Source organism: Protomyctophum bolini, assembly GCF_963924005.1.
Source record: "Protomyctophum bolini genome assembly, chromosome: 18".
Taxonomy (NCBI): Eukaryota; Metazoa; Chordata; class Actinopteri; order Myctophiformes; family Myctophidae; genus Protomyctophum; species Protomyctophum bolini.
In genome coordinates this window covers 25,023,274-25,045,007 of record NC_137879.1, presented here as the reverse complement: position 1 = coordinate 25,045,007, position 21,734 = coordinate 25,023,274, and the positions used below count along the sequence as shown (strand labels likewise).

Sequence of the window (21,734 nt, the reverse complement as noted above, 5' to 3'; positions counted from 1 at the left end):
AGAGACGGGTACTAGAATGACTAGATAGTACAAAATAAAAGGTAAAAGTAGAACCCATAACAAGGAACATAAGAAATCACAGCAGGTTTACAGAACTGGTCAGGGAACATGACACATGAACCCTAACGTCCCTATGCTGGGCATGTCATTAGTGAACATTTGCCCAAAAGAATTGAACATGGTTAAAACAAAACCACAAACAATCGCACAAACATTCCAGATGTTTGGTGGTGCCAACTGCATAAGTGTGATTCCCCTAACCCAGTTTGATGGGGCCAACTGTGACCTACATCTTCTGTGGTCTTGTGTAGAAGAAGGCCAACACCTGCAGATGGGTCCAAACTACATCTTGATCTGTTGCTGTAGCCCGGTAGGGGGGTCTGTCTTTGATGGCTTGTATGTGTTCCAGTGTGTCAAAAAATCCCCTTTCTCGAGCGGGCCACAACCTGGATCCCCAGATAATGAGGATTAAACCTCACTGTGCGTGCGTGCGTGCGTGTGTGCGTGCGTGCATGGGTGTGTGTGTGTGCGTGCGTGGGTGTGTGCGTGCGTGCGTGCGCGTGCGTGCATGTGTGGGTGCGTGTGTGGGTGCGTGGGTGTGTGCGTGTGTTCGTGCGTGGCCTTTAGAAAACACATTGGCCATTCCCACCTGCACAGTGCCCCCGTTCTGGACGCCTCCTGCCTGGAAACCAATGTCTTCTCCAGACAAATATTATATGACAAACTCTCAATTAAGAGTAGCATTATGGATCATTATTAGGCAAGATAACCGGGTTAAGGGAAAAACACTTCCTGCAGGTGGACATTTCTTTTTGGTGCATGAAGCAGGAAGTGTGATTTGATGTAGTAGTATAAGTATTATACCAGTCCAGGAGGGATAAACGTCTACTGTGACGTGGATTGAAAACAGCCTTGGGGGAAGCGGTACGGAATGACGTGTGTGTTCATGCATCTGGGTTTGTGTTTGTACACTTACAGTACATGCGTTGTGTGCGTACTGCGTATGCAGGGTAATTAAGGAGGCACACTGGCTATAAGTCATGCTTTGGCCTCTTGAACTTGAAGCTGCTAGCGTAAGAATATACAGTACAAAAGGGCGCCAACACTATTATACGGTATATCATTTTCTTCCGACTGACTCAAGGCCGGGCACTGCACTCCGTGTGGCTGGCGCACACACACGCATGCGTGTGTGTTTGTGTGTGTGTACAGTATTTGTATGCGCATGCATGTGAAGTGATGATGCAAGGGGACGACTCAATGAGCACCGGCGTTTGGAAACCTTTGTCCCTTCTGGCCGGTGAAACAGAGACGACACGACAGAGACGAGATGGACGGACAGACAGACAGCGCCACTAGACCTGCCCTACCTGGCTGTATAGAGATGGGACAGACGGACGGACAGACAGACGGCGCCACTAGACCTGCCCTACCTGGCTGTATAGAGATGGGACAGACGGACGGACAGACAGAACGTTAGGGTCAGGCATAATGTTTGTGAGATAAGGTTTGGTTAAGGTTAGGGTGCATATTAGTTGCAATTGCAAAAGCGCAAGGAAGGGCGAGTTGGACACATGGAAGAACAAAGAAGAACTGTCAATGGCAGCTAACTACTAGCAAAGCGGGTCATCACAACACGTACATTAATGAACACGCGCAAAGACCACACACACACACACACACACACACACACACACACACACACACACACACACCCCTCAGCCCATGACAAGCCAACTCAGCCGTTGACCCACATCGGTGACACAGAGGGTGACTAAGTGAGCCACAATCACGACGGTGACCACTCCATCACAGTGGACTGACCCCCAAGTTAAACAGCAGCTGCTGTACACAGTCAAACTGATGGTGTTTGTTTAACTCAGAGTTACCAATGCAACCACATGGACCGTTGGTTAATTCGGTTCAATCTGTACACTCTCAGTGTTAAATGAACAATTTTATCCGCGCACTTGCACACCAAGCACGTGTATATAGACGTTATACTGTAGACCGCTTGACACAAAGACACACGCACGCACGCAAGCACGTACGCACGCACGCACGCCAACAAAAAAAACTGACGTGAAAATGCAAGCGCCAGCTCAACTGAACACACTGACATGCAGATTAGCACGAGTGGATAGGGCACGTGCACCCCACAACGTCAGTAAAAGTAAATGGGCCGTTGTGGGACTGTCTTTGAACGTCTTACTGCCTTCAATCTTTCAGTGACATCATGTGGATAGCTTGACTGGACATTCATTGCACTGAAAGAGACTGGAAGAATGGAACATTTCAAGAATGGAAAGTTTGCCTTCATAAATGCACTGTAGCTTGTGTGTGTGTATGTATGTGTATTACTGTTGCAAACAGACCGTGGACAATATACTGTATTATTATCAGTGCAGGTGTGTGTGTGCGTGTGCGTGTGCGTGTGCGTGTGTGTGTGTGTTAGTTAGCGTATACTGTATACATGTACAGCACACACAACTGTATCCGCTCTCATTCCAAATACTAAATATTTTTAATTACAATGAATCCAATGACCAAGTCTATGCGAGTATAGAACAATTATTCAATTTATAAACAATTCTTTGCTACAGACTTTTTTACAAAGTGGAAATATTGCTGAAAAAAAGGGTGTCCAGAGAGAATAAGTATTTGTGTTATATGCAGGAGTGGGCTGGGAGGTAAATGTAAAGATAGGTAGCAAAATATTTATCCACATATAAATTAAACTGTAGATCCCTTTTCTGGGCATGTCATAACAGATACATGTACAGATATTTGGTGTATAGAAGAAAAAAGGAGGTTTTTTACAGTGAGCTCCCTGAAATAATTTGGTCAGTTCAGAGTAATGGTCCTAAACACTTAACCGTGATTGCACCTGTTTCAATTGAGATATTTTGTTTTGATTGAATTGGCTGTTGAAGTTATTTTCTATATGCATCTATAAAGGTGCATGATGATGAACGTACAGTATATTAAGACAGAGACCACGATTTACGTACGTATGATCATGCGATAGGGGTGGAGGATCAGAGAAGTGCAGTGATGGGCAAATTACTTTAAATTAGTACCTATAGTTACACTGCTTTCAAATGTGTTATGGCTGACACCCGTTTGTTTTTCCAGGATCTCTAGTGGGGGTGTAGCAAATTGAATGGCAGGTACAGTGAGTGAGCTGAACCAGGTGGTCATCATTAAGCTCAACACGGTCTGTGCACTGACAGGCAGATAGAAGAGACCAAAAATAGATCTAAGAACAGAACTGTCAGCAAGCAGATGAATCTAATCAGGAGGTTATTCAACAGCATTGTGAGTGGGTTAACAGAATGTTTGTCCCTGGAAGACCAATAAAGCATACCTCTATTTTTAGTATTCACAGTCTAACAAGGCAAATAAACATAATAACATTAAACCTTAAAATTAAAACTCTGGGGCCTTTGGGGATATCAACAGCCCAAATCTCCAGAGATCCAGACTGGTTATTTAGAGGACTGATCAAACACATGGACAAACCATGCATAAAAAGCACGCATGCACAATTGGACACCAACACACTGACACGAACATGCACGCACAGCATGCACACACAAACACACCCATGCACGCTGGCACACAGGCATACATACTACAGTCACTGAATTATAAATGCAAATGTTTCTCTTAGGGAATACAAGTGGTGGGCTTAATCAGGAGAGGACAACACATTAAAATATACCCCGGCCTGCCTGTCCATCAAAACAAATTGAAATTGTATGTCTGTCTCGGAGACAGACGGACAGAAAATCTGTGACAGTTAATTATTTCGATCGCGGTAACTTTCAGGGGAACCGAGGACACTAGAACCAACTGTATTTCCAACTTGGTTCCTCGACCAGAGTTACTACCCGCCAAAATTACTTAGAGGTAGAGGTACCTGTAGCTCTAAATAATGGCTAAAGACCCACTCCCCCGAAAATGGTGTGTATTAATGTGGTTAATGTATTTTTTAAGCTTTGAGTATTGGAACTGAGACACATGGTTGTCTACTCTACACCCTCCCCAAGACCAGATGGTATGTGTAATGGGTCAGCAGCAGGGACACACTGTGTATACAGTGTAGACACATGGGGGGGAAATGGACAACTACATAAATCATACCTTCATTAGCCTAAATTTCACAGTTCTCGAGGTGTGGTCAAACTCAAAACACAAAGACGCACAGGCCATGTGTCAGATTGGACCATGTGGCATCATGTCTAAAACACTAAACCACAACATCCACATATGCCACAATTACTGTACAATTAGCCCTTCACTAAATCCCACCCCAAAATGCAATTGTCCAATGCCAAATGCCAATCCAAATAGTTTAGCAACGGTTGCTATGCAGGTCAAGCTTTCTTCGCTGCTAACGTGCCTATTGGACAAGGATGGGTTGGGGAGGGACTTAGTGAAGGGCTAATTAGAACTTCGCTAAGAACTCAACCTTATCCAATAGGCATGTTAGCAGCGAGGAGACAGGGCAAGCTGTCCTTCTCACCCATTGAGATGCATGAGGAAATGACAGAGGGAAACAGCAGGCAACAGCCTAGCGTATTTACCAGAAGTGTGTTATTTGTCTATGGGACTACTACTACTGTCGAAAAGTGGGCAGAGGAATGTCATTCAAAAAGATGGAAATATTGTATCTTTGGACAATATGTCCAAAGATACAGTGTGAAACACGTGTTTTGCTTCCTCGCATAGCCGTCACACTTGGCACATTTCACCGGGCATCGTCTCCAACGTCATCCAGCGACCTTCCATGGTCGTTTGGACCCGTTCTGTTCAAGCCATGTGACACAGTGACACAGTGACAAATATGGGCCAAGGCAATGATTGCTACTGCAACGCCACCTTGCCAAGATTCACATACTGACCCATATTCAGAAGCAGATGGAACGCTTATATATTCTGTTATCAATGGAAGGACTGACACATTATCATCCATTGTTATCGTGTTGTGTAGTAGTATCTGGATGTCTAAGATTTATAACGGATAATAACACAAAACACGCAAGTAGTGTGGCTGTTCATTTTTGTAGCCCGTTCCTTTTCGCTGAGGATTCAGCTCTCCTCTCAGAATGATAAATCCCAGATAGAAATATACAGAACTGCACAAAATCAGCACCTGGTAGCCTGTGCGGTTTAGCGGTCCAGGCTTATTGATTACCACTAGCTTTTTTCACAAATGTGTTCATAAAGGTGTCTACTATAACATACAGTATACATTTGTTCCAAACCAACTCCCTTGGGAAACGATGTGACAACTGCTGAAAGTTGGGGAACCATTAACAACCAATATAAGGTAAAATTCCTAAAATTTCATTATGCTTTAAGTAGCATGTGACGTGTCAAACTAGGGGGTTTTCATGATGCTGAATGCATTACAAGCATTAGTTTTGCACGAAAACACTCCTTGGGCTAAATTCGGCCATAGCCACTTGCCAGAATGTGCCCAAATGTGCATATTTGGACACATTTGGAGTGTTTTTTGAGCAAAACTAATGCTTGCAATGGATTCAGAATCATGAAAACCCCCTAGTTTGACACGGGGGGTGTCAAACTTTCAGCAGCTGTCACAAATTTTCCCAAGGGAGTTGGGTTGGAACAAATTTATATGTGATTGTAAACACCTTTATGAACACATTTGTGAAGAAAGCTAGCATTTTTTTTGCAGATTTTCCAAATGACAAACGACAGCAGGAACGCTCACTAGGAGATCGCTGTTGTCCTGCTGTTAAAACGTAGGATCAGTAAACTGGAGCTGACTTGGCTCTGTACTGGGACCTTTTACATTCTCTCTTCGACAAAAATAGCCAAGTGTAAAACACGTGTTTTCCTTCCTCTCATAGCCGTCACACTTGGCACATTTCACCGGGCATCGTCTCCAACGTCATCCAGCGACCTTCCATGGTCGTTTGGACCCGTTCTGTTCAAGCCATGTGGCACAGTGACACAGTGACACATATGGGCCAAGGCAATGATTGCTACTGCAACGCCACCTTGCCAAGATTCACATACTGACCCATATTCAGAAGCAGATTTCTGTTATCTGTTATCAAATGGAAGGACTGACACATTATCATCATCATCCATTGTTATCGTGTTGTGTAGTAGTGTCTGGATGAGAGAGAGAGAGAATTAAAGAGATGGAGTGAATAAGAGGATAGGTACTGTGTGTGTGTGTGTGTGTGTGTGTGTGTGTGTGTGTGTGTGTGTGTGTGTGTGTGTGTGTGTGTGTGTGTGTGTGGAGGAGGAGGATATACAGGAAGAGAGAGAGAGAGAGAGGAGTGGAGTGAACGGGAGGGTGGGTGGGATGTGGATACATTAATTTACACACTCGAAGCCTCTGTCTGCAGGCTGAGGCTCCTGCTCTCTCCCGGTGAGTACGTTGATCATGGAAGCTAGATCGGTGATATTTCTCCTATTAGCTCGGAACGGACGAGGGGAGACTAGTAATCAACAACAGAAGCGACATCAACACGGCCAAAATGGAGATTTACTATCAAGTCGCAGGTACCAGCCCCATGTCAAGTCAACAACACAGGCCTATTTATTTAACAGACAGCCTGATTGAAAGACTCTGGACAGTGGACTTGCAGACCATTCGCCAACCAGGCAGTCCGTGTATAATATATTTTTATATAGTCTAAAAGAACGTCAAATGCACCGTGGTGAAGCACAAATCAGACAACTGTGTGTATGTGTCTGTGTGGATTTGCTGATTGCACTCTGTACAGCACCTTGTAAATATTTGTGTATTGTATCTCTTATGTGGACATAAATAAATGATTAAAATGTGTGTGTGTGTGTGTGTGTGTGTGTGTCATGATAAGATAAAAGTGCGTCTCACTTGACTGGCAAAATAGCGCCACCTACTGCTTATATAATATATCCCAAGAAGCGCATTTTAACCAGTGGAAGGAAACAGGGAAAATTCTTGATGGAATAGGCCTAACTGAAAATTAGTTTTAAAAATCGTTAAGTCAAGTGGTTCACACAGACACAAAAAAATACAATGGTGAATGATATAGTTATAGAACACATTGTGCGTGCGTGCGTGCCATTAACCTGTGGCTGCGGTAGACATTCAGGAGCACAATGGCAAAGCCGAGACAGTAGCAGGCCAGGTAGGGGCCTCCAAACAGCCTGGTCAGAGCATGGCTGCGATACTCCCAGCGAGCTACCTGAGAGAGAGAGAGAGAGAGAGAGAGAGAGAGAGACAGAGACAGAGACAGAGAAAGAGAGGTGGAGAGAGGATGAGAGTCAATAACTGGTTAGCAATGTGACATTAGTCTTGTGTTATTGTGTACTGTAGTGTAGTAGGCTACCTGCACCACTGTCACCAGGTCAAAGCCTGGTGATTATACTTTGCAAAGAAAATTCAAACGCTTTGCTGTGGTTTTTCTTAGTGTCCAGTCAGACAATGCAATGATTCCTAAAACAAGTTGTAATATGAATACACACACACACACACACACACACACACACACACACACACAGGTTCTGGGTCAGTGAGTGGACATCAACACATGTGGACGCAGCGACCTCCACCATGTAATCTCATCTACAGGTTTTATTAGCGAACTCCACAATTACCAGATGATCAACCTCTTTATTCCATTAGCCGGCAGCGTGCTGGATGTTACCACGATTTAGAAGCCTTTTCTCCTAACCCAATTGAATACACTCACATCGAATGGACATCACACACACACACACACACACACACACACACACACACACACACACACACACACGCACACGCTCACACACACCCACACAAACTCTTTCTGCCTTCGCTACTAATGGCTTTAACATCATCATCATGAAAGCACATGCTCCCTTTCTTCTACCTTTATGGCAGAAAGATGGCACAAAAACCACCATCATTGCCTCATACTCTCGTCTTGGCTTTTAAGGAAAAGTAGCACCCTACCACCCCCCACCCCCCTCTTCCTCCCTCCTCATTCAACACAGGTATCTATTGGAGGGGAGAGTGAGAAACACAGAGTGTAACGGACCCACAGGGCTGTTTCCATGATTAATTTGTGTTTTCTTTGAGCTTTTATTTTGACGTGTTTCCTGCCCCAAGTCAGTTCTCCAGGGCTTTCATTGTAAAGGTTTCCTGCCCACAGGGCCAAATCAGTTTAATTGAAATGATCAAGTTCACCTGTGACTGTGAGGACAACGCCCAGGATGGGGCTGCAGATAGCAGCACTTGATCATAAATGCCACCTGCCAACCTCAGTGGTAAGAGGATTGAGGAACAGATACTGCCATGAGAAGGAATGGCAACACATGGAGAAGTTTGTCAAGGAAGGAACTAAGGACGGATGGCCAAAGAGCCCTGGAACAAACTGCACATGCCACTTTATTAGCGCCTAGCTGGAAGGGGAACAAGGTTAATACTTTTATTTGTCATATCTTGTATTTTCACTGCTTATGAATTTGATTGGCTTATTGTTGTGGGGTTTGTCATGGTTGATACAAAGGGGTTTTGAGTTATGTTTCACAGTAAAAAGTAAACCGTGATTAACTTTAATTATTGGTTCATGTGAACATGTATGCTGTTGGTTTAGGTCTACTGTATATACATATGTCTCAACCTGTACTATGTTTGTTTATGGATTTATTGATTTACTTATGTTATGTATATTTATCTTTTCTCAGTTTCTACGGTGAATTTTGAAATAAAGTATCAGTCAAAATCATCAGTCAGTCTTCAACCTAATTGGCCAGCTGGGTCCGCTACAGTAGAAACTTCACCCAAGGACTGCAACTCTTCACCACTCATCTACACTGGAGCTCAAACTATGCCATCAGGCCTGCAACGCATCGGACAGTCGAATGAATCTGGTGAACGGTTACATTAACACAAACGCTACAACTGCATGATAGAACATTATACGGTCAGGAAACAAAGACTAAGGATCATACGGAAACTGAACATATATGGACATATGGCATAGGCAGGGTTTTTGAATTTAATTTCAGTTAATGGTTTACATGCAAAGATTATTGTGTTTTAAAGTGAGATTGTAATACAGTGATTTAAGGTCCAGATTTGTTTTTGTGTTTCATTTATTTATGGTTATTATATTCAAGGTCTTTATTCTCAGTCACACTCACAAAACCTACATTTTATTTGAAATCTAATCCAAAATGGCAGACATTAGCATGATGGTGAATGAGTCAGATGACAATGCAGATCTAGAAATTGTTGAGAATAAGGTAAAGAGGCTTCTATCTATGTATGATCAATGGAAGGTTATTGCATGGATCACAAAAAGACAGTTAAAGGTCAACATTGCTGAGAGCGACCCAGGACTTGTCCTTGACACTTTGGTTAAGTGCAAGGATATTTCTAAACTCTACTCTGACATCTTTAAACATGGCACCCCAGATGATGATGTGAGAAGAATAATAGATCGATGTAAATTTATATCGACGGGCATTTTTGAAGTTATTTTTGATAGAATTGTTGATAATGAATTTGGAACGGGAATGCAGGATTGTTTTTATGGACTGCTTGTCCATGATCCTTTTCACTCTATTTTTAAACGTACTCCATCACACGTTGATACCAAGAGTAGCTATCACTCTGCATCTGTGGCAGCAGCAGTAGAGCTTGCCAGGAAGAGGCAGGGGAGGAGTTGCACAGAACAGATTGAAGATGAACGAGAGGAACGGATGGAGCAGCTAAAGGCAACAAGAGGAGTGGAAGAGCAGAAAAAGAAGGAAGAACTGGAGCAGCGACAACAGAGGGCTGCCGCAGAGAAGCGAGAGCAGCAGAGGCTCCTGGCTGAGCAGGAGCAGGAGCAACTACAGAGGGCTGCCGCAGAGAAGCGAGAGCAGCAGAGGCTCCTGGCTGAGCAGGAGCAACTACAGAGGGCTGCCGCAGAGAAGCGAGAGCAGCAGAGGCTCCTGGCTGAGCAGGAGCAACTACAGAGGGCTGCCGCAGAGAAGCGAGAGCAGCAGAGGCTCCTGGCTGAGCAGGAGCAGGAGCAACTACAGAGGGCTGCCGCAGAGAAGCGAGAGCAGCAGAGGCTCCTGGCTGCTGAGCAGGAGCAGGAGCTACTACAGAGGGCGGCCATAGAGAAGCGGGAGCAGCAGGAGAAACTCCTGACTGCCATGAAGAAGCAACATGAAGAGATTCAACAAAAGCAGCCAGGCCTGGGTGCGCCGGCTGGTGAGGAAGAAACGAACATCAAGAAGCAGCTGGAGGTGACGGAGGGAGCAGCAGCGGTGAAGCCCAAAGACCCAGCCCAGCAGGGTTCAGATGCCCTGGCCTCACATCCCAAGGCACCAGGGGATTCGGTGGGAGTTGGTACTCTGCAGGCCGGAGAGGCCGAGCCTAATGCAGTGGCTGCGATGGCCTACAAGGGGGCTACCAATCAAGACTCCCCGGCAGCAGTCAAGGGGGAACGGCAACCTAGAGGAGTGCGAAGACAACCAGCCATGGCTAGAAGGTTCAAGGCCCAGGACACTAGGCTCCTGGAAGTCAATGCTGAGCATGCTCTGATTGGAGATGGAGTACTCATGGTGGGAGAAAGACTGCATGCCCCATTCCTGCCGATTATTTTTAAAATTCTAAATGAGTATGGGGTCACGTAATTTGATGTAAAATCATGTTTTGATTTATGCAACCTGGTTTTAAATCACTAATGATTTTGGTGGGAGTGTAACGGACCCACAGGGCTGTTTCCATGATTAATTTGTGTTTTCTTTGAGCTTTTATTTTGACGTGTTTCCTGCCCCAAGTCAGTTCTCCAGGGCTTTCATTGTAAAGGTTTCCTGCCCACAGGGCCAAATCAGTTTAATTGAAATGATCAAGTTCACCTGTGACTGTGAGGACAACGCCCAGGATGGGGCTGCAGATAGCAGCACTTGATCATAAATGCCACCTGCCAACCTCAGTGGTAAGAGGATTGAGGAACAGATACTGCCATGAGAAGGAATGGCAACACATGGAGAAGTTTGTCAAGGAAGGAACTAAGGACGGATGGCCAAAGAGCCCTGGAACAAACTGCACATGCCACTTTATTAGCGCCTAGCTGGAAGGGGAACAAGGTTAATACTTTTATTTGTCATATCTTGTATTTTCACTGCTTATGAATTTGATTGGCTTATTGTTGTGGGGTTTGTCATGGTTGATACAAAGGGGTTTTGAGTTATGTTTCACAGTAAAAAGTAAACCGTGATTAACTTTAATTATTGGTTCATGTGAACATGTATGCTGTTGGTTTAGGTCTACTGTATATACATATGTCTCAACCTGTACTATGTTTGTTTATGGATTTATTGATTTACTTATGTTATGTATATTTATCTTTTCTCAGTTTCTACGGTGAATTTTGAAATAAAGTATCAGTCAAAATCATCAGTCAGTCTTCAACCTAATTGGCCAGCTGGGTCCGCTACACAGAGTGCATGCATACATGATGCAAACTGTGCACTGGCACATTAGACGAGATCAATGGCGAAAGGACCTGGCAATGGGCCCCAGTGCAAATATTTTGTTAAGGCCCCCTAAAATATTGTGGCTGTTTCACTTTTGCGTGTGCGCGTTTGCGTGAGCGTGTGTGCGCGCATGCATGCATGCGAGTGTGGGTGTGTACGCTTGTGGGTGTTTCATTTAGATACATCACCACCCTTCTCCGGAGAGAGAGAAAAAAAGAGAGAGAATGCTGGGTAAGAAGGTTCACACTATGGTCCTGGGTGCACACTCGCCCAGAATAACTTATTTGGTGAAGCAACAAAACAAACAATTTGTTAAAAAGGACGCCTTTTGCATGGATTGAGATTTTATACCATCATGACATATTTCTACAAAGAGACTTGTCCATGTGAACATGGACAAGCAAGGTCGTGTGTGTTACTCAGAGATTCATGACACAGTCTGTGTACATGTCAACAGAAGGTTATACAGACCACAGTCCCTCAGGATGAGTTTACAGTTATAGACTAGAAAAAGCGCCCATGGTTGCTACATGGTTATAAAGGAGAACAGTGAAGAACTAGCCTAGGATCCATCCTGATTCACTATGTTCCGTGGATTTTATTTTTAGTTTTAGTTTAGTTTAGTTTAGTTTTGTCACTCCGCTACCAGCCAATAGGAATGCATGCTGGGCACGACCTGGTAACTAGTTTTAGTTGGTCTGTGTGATTAACGCACCAAAGCAAACATAACTTTTCTTCCTCAGGCGTAGACCACAGAAGCTGGGGGGGGGGGGGTGTTTATGAGGGGGAGGTACATATATATAGTTGAACTATGTGCATGCAAAGTTTGACGGCGATTGTTCCAGTGGTGTCTGAGATTAGTCACACACACACACACACACACACACACACACACACAAAGGGGCAAAAACATATCTTCTCTTCCTGACACGGATAATGATTTGACTTTGAATTCACCAGCGGTACTCACAGCAGGTTGGTTAGCTATTACGGTACCACTCCAAGAGAAAACGTGCAACCATTACATGTAGACGTGATCTTGAACTATTGTTACACTGTTATGTATGGTCTGAAACAACAACAGGCAGAGCTTTGCACTTGTCTGTCCAGCATTAAATGCTGGATGAGATGATGAGAATAAGGTTCTCATAATAGGCTCTAGTGAGCAGAAGGAACTGATAAAAAAAAACATACTCAGTAATCTGACTGTAGGAAGTAACGCTACGGTACAGCTCAAGAATCACCTTTTCACTATTGCTTTTAATTGAGTGTTCTTATTCGTGTACTCACCGGTTTTATGCTCTATGCTATTGTTTTACTGTCATATTGCACTGCTTGATTTGCTGCCGGTTTTATGCCCTTTGCTATTGGTAATTGCCTCAACGTTATTTTGTAACTGTTTGTTTACTGATGTGTATGTGTGTATATTTTATATGATTGTATTTTATATGTTTGTTCTCTGCCTTAAAGCACTTTGTCATGCATTTCTGGCATGAAAGGTGCTATAAATAAAGTTTATTATTATTATTTTTGAGGGCCTATGTCCAGCTTTTAGTTTGTTATTTTATCATAATCATTAGTGAGGATCAATTATATGAACATAGGTTGAAAGTTTGACAAAAACTAAAACTAAGGGCAACTAGCATTTCAGCTAGTTTGAATTAGTTTTGTAAACATACAATACGGTTTCAGTTAGTTATCGTTTTTCTTTTCTTTTTAATAGTTTTAGTTAACTATAAAGCACAGGGAGTTTGGCACCTTGGCTGCCATGGAACATAGCTGCAGTATCCTTTCCTCACCAAAACACCTCCTCAGGCCTTAATTACAGAATTACAACCACGCCTCAGGTTATTATAGCTAAAACTAACGAAAAGAAACAAAAAAAAATAAAATTAAAAACATTTTCGTTAACTGAACCAAATAAAAAAAATAAAAACAATAACTAACTTAAACTGTATTTTGTGTTTACAAAACTAACTAAAATGATGACCTTAGTCAATTTATTTATAAGCTTAATCTGTAACTGAATATATATTTCTTGAGTTTTTATATAATGAAAAATTATGCCCCTTGAATCTACAAATCTACGAATCATCCAGAGATATTTGAAAATGAGGTTCCTATAACAAATGAAATGACAACATTTGAATGGTTCTCTCAAGAATCAGTTGTTTTATTTGAGTGTATTTAAACAACCCTGTAGAAACAGATATTCAGGACTTTTACATCTAAAACGACGAGCTTGCTTTTCATCATCCAGCATGATGATGCCCATGGACATCTAGTGGTATTGCCTGCCCAGAGCCGAGACCACAACAGCCAAGAACTTCTGCCAGGCAGCCTGCATTTCCATTGAGAATGCGGCTCCCATCCTGGCGGCGACGGTGATGGAGAGAACGTCAGCAAACAGCTGTGTGGCAGAGAAAATATACCGTTAGATTACCGAGTTGGAGGTGAACGTTGTTAAATACTGTACACTCCTGAGCACATTAAGTCCCATGGTCCATGTTCTCCTTTCTGCTAATTTGTCTTGGTATTATTTGTTTCATATTTCACTTCAATTCCATTGCATTTATGTGTTCTATTACCGGTAGTGTGTATTATTGGTTGGAAAAGTGCTAGATAAAAAGTTATTAAGCATTTAGGCCCCAGTGGGACTGAATTTATATAGATTACCTTGAAGTTGTCGGGATCGATGTGAAGCTTCTCGGAGTGCATAATGCTCAACTCGGCGTATGTATCCTTGATGTTGTCCATGTTCTTCAGAGCCTTGTCCAGACCGTGCACGATCTTGATGCCATGGGCTGCGATCATCGGGTTTGCCGTGATGGCATCTGCGTTGTACAAGTTACCAAAATTACCAAAGTACCGCTGGGTCCAGGGGTAGACGACCAGACACCTGGGGAAATAAATGTCATATTGATAGAGTAAGTTGAACTACTGTTGGAGGGAAAAATCGGAATAATCTTTTTAAACAACATTTCATCATGAATATGATATAAGTAAAATAAAAAAAACATATATAGCATATATATATATATATTTGCTGTCTTTAATTGCATATAAGGACATTTCAAAGGAGATTATTATATACCTGGACAGAGCCGCGGGTCCCACTTCTTCATAGTTCAGAGTGGAGAAGACTTTTGCAATTAAGGCACGCTCATCATCTGTCCAGTCAACCATGTTTGCTTCTTGAGGATTTCTGTCAGTCTAAGAAAAACTGTCCAATCTCGGGCCCCGACGCTCTTTAAATACTTGAAATAGCCTCCACCCATAAACAAATTTGGCTAGTTGTGATAGGTTGGAGATGACACGTCTCTGATAAGCCTCAGCTTTTCTAGTAGTTTCTGAATGATTGGATTTTAGTCTACACCCACCACAGTACAGCACTGGTGTGCTTATCTAAATGATTTGACAGGACTGGTCATCGGGTTATTGTTATAGTACAGGGGTTCCAAAATCCTTTCATGCTCTGACCTGCCTGTAGGTACATTTGTCCCAGGACCCTATGCAATAAAAAAAGTTAAAGTTAAGATTAACATAATTAACAATAAATTATTGTTTGTCAATGCAGTATCCCCCTCAGTCTTCAAAAATACTAATAAGCAAATGAAACAAACACGGCAGCTTTTTTGTCTTTTCTTTTTCTTTACAATAATTTATAATTTTCTGTAAAAAAAAAGTTGGTACGCTGAATTGTATTTAAATTAAATTAAACATAGCTTGCTTTAAAATGGTGTCATGCATAAACAGTTTGACAGTTTGGGGAATCATGTCATCCAATGTCATTGAAGCAAAGAAAACTATCCTACCTCTATAGAATATTTGCACTGCAGCTGATTTCTTCAGTCCTATTATTCACAAGTAAAGTGCATTCTGTTTTCTTTAAATATTTTCCTATGGGAAATTAACCTGCAGTATGTGGCAGTGAATGTATTCAAAAAGGTCTATGTTTTTTGCACACAAGTCTCACAGTTTCCCCCACACAATATTATCTATAAGAACACACACTACTGGTTATCTCAAGTGGCATATTGTATGTGCCACCCCTGCCCACAAAAGCCCAGATAATGTAGGTCAATATAAAGGAAGGAGAGGATACAATATATGTTGTGTTTGGATATATAGCCCAATAAACTTTATTTTTAACTTCCTGTTTGCCGTCTATATCTCTGGCAGCATCACTGAATAATATTTACTTAAATAATGCTAAATAAACCTTAGAAAAATGGAAAAGTTTTATAGTACCTCAAACTCTGGCCCTGTTCTGGCTGCCCTGCCCCTTGCCCAGTTGTGACTTCTCTATCTTGCTCACCTTCTCCCTTCTCTGCATGGCCTTGATTGAGACTGGTTGCACCTTGGCAACCCAGTTGTAATTGGACTTGGAAGTGTATTTAAGGAACGTTCTGTCATAAGTTTGGTTGTTGTATTATTGTTTGCTATTAGTTTGCTGCACCTACTCAGGTTTCTGTTTTCAGTTTCACTAAGTAACAACAAAATTCATTCCTTGTTTCCTGTGGCTGTTTTCCTGCATTTTTGGGTCCTACATTCCTTCGCAGGGTGTGAGCCACAAGCCACAACTAGAAAAACTTAAATAAAATAAATAAAAACACAGTCAGGGTTTTTCTCCTTCCTATGTGAAAGCCCCCTGAGTAGCACCTGCATTTGTAAAGTAAATCAGAAATGGATGCTGTGGAAAGTGGTTGGAAATAATGTAAAGTGTACATAATTGTATCATGCTTGGTACATCATTATCAGACCCGAATCAGTCTCAAAATAATCCATATCATCACAGATATTGATGACGCAATAACAATGCAGAGCAGCCAGTCTCCCTGTCTCTGTCTCTTTAAGAGCATCAGCTGTTAGTGGGGAGGGGGGCTTACCATCTAAATTCACCAGCAAACCAAGACAAAAATACAAAGATTCAGAAATAACTTTAATATAATATTTATTTAATATATATATATATTAATTGCTGAAATGTTTTGTGCATGCGCACAGCCATTCACTTCCTTGTTTACTTGCTATTCTCTCTAAATCTATGGTGCTCTCCACGGTTTTGATCAGAACGCTGATGTTCTGTCCTAATATTAATTATTAACGCTTCAAAAGAGAGACCAGACTTATTAGCGCGAGGTAATACATTATACCTCCTGGTTTTGGGGGGAAATGGAAGGCGGGGCTTTTCAGAGTAAAATCTGCCCATCTGCTTGGCACTCAAGCGCCTTTATTCTGAAAATTCCCCTGCAAAAGTAGTGTTAACTCCTCACCAAAACAAATCTGCAGCCCTTTATTACAGAACATCCGCATGGTTGGATGTACACATCACAAATTCATTTCTGAGTGTATTTTCAAATGGTGTAAATTCAAATTTACCCTGTAGACAAGCACAGCAAGGGACGCCACAAATAACACCATAAAGGTGGTCATTGGCTTCCTTTAATTCAGTAACAAAACATAACAGACACAAAATGCCCCCATTGACTCCTCCATCCAATGTCCTTGCTTGTAATAATCCTATAGCTGCTCATCCTCCAAGCCCTGATGCTGATGGACCTAGTGGTACTGCTGGCTCAGACCAGGGCCCACAACGGCCTGATGCTGATGGACCTAGTAGTACTGCTGGCTCAGACCAGAGACCACAACGCCCTGATGCTGATGGACCTAGTAGTACTGCTGGCTCAGACCAGAGACCACAACGCCCTGATGCTGATGGACCTAGTGGTACTGCTGGCCCAGACCAGGGACCACAACGCCCTGATGCTGATGGACCTAGTGGTACAATAACTTCAGCCAGGCAGGCTACACCTCCAGAGTGAATGCGACTCCCATCTTGGCGGCGACGCTGATGGAGAGAACGTCTGTCAACAACTGTGTGGGAGAGAAAATCCACTGTTAGATTACCGAGATGGAGGGGAAAGTAGTTAAATATTGTACTGGCCTGAGAACATTAAGTCCCATGCGGTCCCCCTTTCTGCTAATTTGTCTTGGTGTTATTTGTTTCATATTTCACTTCAATTCCAGTGCATTTGCAGTGTTAACACTTCATTTCATACATACAACAAATAGCAAAAATAGCAGTAGTAGAAATGTTCAACATTTTCATTTAATGTTCACTTATAATGGCATGCCTCAAATTGGGTTGCCTGGTTGAAAGTGCTTAATAGTAGTTATCTTAATACAGTTTACCATGAAGTTGTCTGGATCGATGTGCATTGCAAACACTCAACTCGTACTGTAGGCCTCCTTGATGTTGTCCATGTTCTTCATAGCCTTGTCGAGGCCGTGCAGGATCTTGACGCCATGGCCTGCGATCATCGGGTTTGTTTGGTTTTTCACAGTGTGACATCGAATTTCTCTTTTGTGTCTCGTGCTTAAAGGTTTTGTAACGACTGCTCTATACATAGTGAAACAGACCTGAATTGCAACTGCACTTGACTTGGTTGCAAAAATAACAGATCTACTGTACATGTTCACTATGTGCACCGTGACCCTCTATACATAGTGAAACGGACCTGAATTACAACTGTACTTGGTGCGACAATAGATGCTCTATATGCTCACTATGTTCATTGTGAGCATGTAGATCGGCTATCATACGTGAATGTTCCCCCCTGGGACTCAAGTGTTTTAGAAGGAAGGAGAAGGGTGGAGGAGAGTCTTGTGCTAATACTTTGAAATTATCATCAGAGGGTCATTTCTGGCATTAAACTTAAAGGGCTTTTCTAGAACATTTACAAATTGCAGAGAGGTGCTCTTTTTTAATAATTACCAGACATGTCATTGTTTGTTTCTATTATGTTTAATATGTTTTTCTTTAAACACGGATTACTAATTTATTAAGCATTAAAAACCATTACTTTTTTCAGAGTTGTGGTCAAACCTTTTTATTGTTTCTCAACAGTTAAAAAAAACTAATAACAATAATAGGCTGTAACTGTATTAGTGCATAATCTACAAATAAGTTACAAAGCAAGCACTAGGAACAAATGTACACACACACACACACACACACACACACACACACACACACACGATTGATAGCATATAAATGACTCGCCAAAGTGATCTTCAATATCAAGTGCCACCAGTGTTATCTCCAGCAGCATATGCCCCCCCTCCCTGTCAACGGGAGTCCAAATTACGCACTTCTTGATTAACAGAGGGGAGGAGAGAAGCATGAGGGGGCCACCTTGGCAGAACTTGCAGCCCTCCAGGTCCAATTGAATCCAGTCTTACGTAACCACTAGTTTTGTGTTACGTACCCACTTATGGCTTAATGTCTGCCCAAGACACAAGCTCTCTGAGGGGTTATGGTCGGAAACAACATTAGGCTGCCAGATGGCTGGATGTACATACAAAGGGGAAAACAGAGGACAGGGAGATGGCTGAAAATAGACCGGCCAATGAATGTTATTGTGATATATTGTATGTTATTATGTTGTATTGAATTATGCTGTTGAAACCTTATGCAAGTTCTATGGATTCATGGATGGATATGAAAGGAATGATTGGAATACTTGTTAGGTCCAGAGTCCAGACACAAACGTTCTATTAATTCCTTAAACACCTGAACAGAATTTAAAGGTAAACCGTTCCCTTAAAAAGGGAAGCAGGTGGTTCACATATTCCAGGATATTCCATTCTATGCACGCGCACACACACACACACACACACACACACACACACACACACACACACACACACACACACACACACACACACACACACACACACAAAACATATTCATGTATTCATATGGGAGACTGCAGAGATAGGGAAAGACAGAATGAGAACATGGGGAGATGACTTGCATGTCAGGGCTCTCATTAAAGACGATCAATGTTCCACAATGCTGATTAAATCATTTATATTTTGGAGGACTTCTGCACCCATTGTCCTTTTACAAATGCTTAAATCAAGGTGTGGGGAGGGGAGGGAAGGGGAGGAGAGGAGAAGGCACATCAGATTGCCAGAACCATCAGTTCTCCTACACAAACAAAAGATATTAGATAGACAGATGATCTACAGTAGGCTTTTTCCAGTTGACCATTTTCACACAGCACCCGGTATATGCCCTTACAGTATAGTATCCTTATACAGTAGATAAGCAGAATTATCATCGACATGTGAATATGGCTAATTTGTCATTTCATTTTTCAGGGTTTGTCAACCTGCTGTCCCTATTTTGAGCAAATCATTCATTATAGGTGAAAAGTTAGAAACATTTTAAAAACAGATAAAAAGTACAAGTGAAAAAGACAGGAGAGAGAGGCGAGAACAAAGGGTGATATGCTTTGTAAAATGGCAGTAAATTCAAGTACACTCTGAGTCGTGGACTACACATTCACATGACCGAAAGAGAGAATGAAGTGAGACAACTGAGTGAGAGAGAGATAGAATGCGGATGCATGTGAGAAATAGTGAAAGATAGAGAGAGCATTTAAAAGGAAAGCACAAGAACATGCCCTTTCTTATCTGTGGAAAAATGCGCACACCTTTTAGATAAAAGGTCAATGATGACATGAGACAGGCTATCAGATGACATGGTGATGTATCACTGAGAGAGCCTACTGCAATCATCACGATCATATCATCATAGGCTGTACGAACACAATGACATTCATTTATTTCTACAATTCATTTATCTAGCACACCTCTCTTCTCTTTAGGCCATGTACAGTAGTGTGTGCATGCATATGTGCGAGAAAGAGAGAGGGGGTAGAGAGAGAAAAGGGAGAGAGATTAGATAAGATTAGATAAAGTATGAGAAGGAGATAAAGGAGAAGGAGATGAGAAATTGAAAAAGGTTACAGAATGGAAGACAGAGAGTGAGAAAGAGAGCTCTATTCCAAAAGGTCAGACTTCTAAAGTCTATATTGCTACAAAACAGACTCTTCAAACGGGGTCATATTTTCATCAGTCAGTTCATCGGTCAGTTTGACCTTTGTCTTTGCATTACATAAATAATTCAATATAAGTCAATAAGACACAATATAACACAATAACATTGGCTGGTCTATTGAGACATCTGCACAGTACTCTGGTAATATTGTCTCCTTAACCTCTCAGAGTGTCTTGGGCAGACATTAAGCCCTAAGTGGGTACTAGTGGTTCCTAAGACTTGATTCAATTGGACAAGAATAGGAGGGCTGCATCTTCTGCCAAATTGGTGCCTCTCGTTCTTTTCTCCACCCTTCTCTTAATCAAGAAGTGCGTATGCAATTTTGACAGGGAGGGAGGGCATATGCTGCTGGAGATAACACTTGACTTTATATGTGTGATCGCCATTTACAAGGCATTTACTGTATAAGCTATGAATGAATTATTAGCTCATCATAAACTAATCATATAAAAGAAAATATATATACTGTATTTAAATTAACTAATGCAAGTCAATGTATACCATACCAAAATATGTATAAATATTTTAAGAATACATAAACTATACAAACTATACTATACCCATGACTCTATTTTTAACCATTTATTTACAGATGATTTGTGTTATCATTTGAAAATGTGTTATAATTTATAAATTAGTTATACTAGTAAAACCTATAGTGTACAATATTTATCATGTGCTGCTATTTTCAACCAATCCCTGTCACTCAGGACTGCCCCCACTCGTTTTAAGTCCATATAATCATTCCCATCGCCAAACAGCAGAAGGCGATCAGCCTCATTGACTGGCAGCCCATAGCTGTCACTCCTACAGTATATAGCCAGCCCCAGCAAGTGCTTTGAGGAACTGGTTAAAGCACTAATGCTTTACACTACAGCAGTGGTTTTCATGTCAAGGACCCCCAGAACGACACTCATTAGCCTGCGGACTCCATTTGGAAATGATATGCCAAGGACCCCCATAAGAGAAGATTTTTGCGGCTCTAGTAGTGATACTCAACCATTTTCATTTCAATGGCCCCCGGTTTGACCTCAATTAGGCTACAGTCCCCTATTTAATGGCATTTCTATCTCGGAGACCCCGATTTATATTGTAAAATCAATGTTAATTTAACTCCATTTGGTTCCATTTGTACACTCTCAGAGTTACAGACCCATAATAAGGGTCCATTTGGTTCCAAACTATCATTTAGCTGGGGACCCCTGGAACTGCCTGGGGGTCCCCAGACCCCACTTTGGGAACCACTGCTTTACAGTGCCCTATGCTTCGACCTCGCCCTGGATCCCCTGCAGTTCACCAATAGGATCCCCTGTCGTACCAATAGGAGTAG

At 42.1% G+C, this 21,734-nt stretch overlaps 2 protein-coding genes across 2 annotated transcripts in view; both read right to left on the bottom strand.

The window, feature by feature from the left end:
* pemt (phosphatidylethanolamine N-methyltransferase) overlaps positions 1 to 21,734 on the bottom strand; it is a 79,852-nt gene that overhangs the window by 26,993 nt on the left and 31,125 nt on the right. Inside the window, exon 7 of the mRNA XM_080789893.1 lies at positions 7,102 to 7,217. Coding sequence (XP_080646019.1) covers positions 7,102 to 7,217 — 116 coding nt within the window. The remainder of the gene's footprint in view (positions 1 to 7,101; positions 7,218 to 21,734) is intronic.
* Positions 13,637 to 14,746, bottom strand: LOC308333471 (hemoglobin subunit beta-like). The gene is made up of 3 exons (XM_080789904.1): positions 14,588 to 14,746; positions 14,170 to 14,392; positions 13,637 to 13,903 (listed from the first exon to the last, which is right to left on the bottom strand). The coding sequence occupies exons 1-3, from the start codon at positions 14,677 to 14,679 to the stop codon at positions 13,775 to 13,777; spliced, it is 444 nt and encodes a 147-aa protein (XP_080646030.1). The 5' UTR covers positions 14,680 to 14,746; the 3' UTR covers positions 13,637 to 13,774.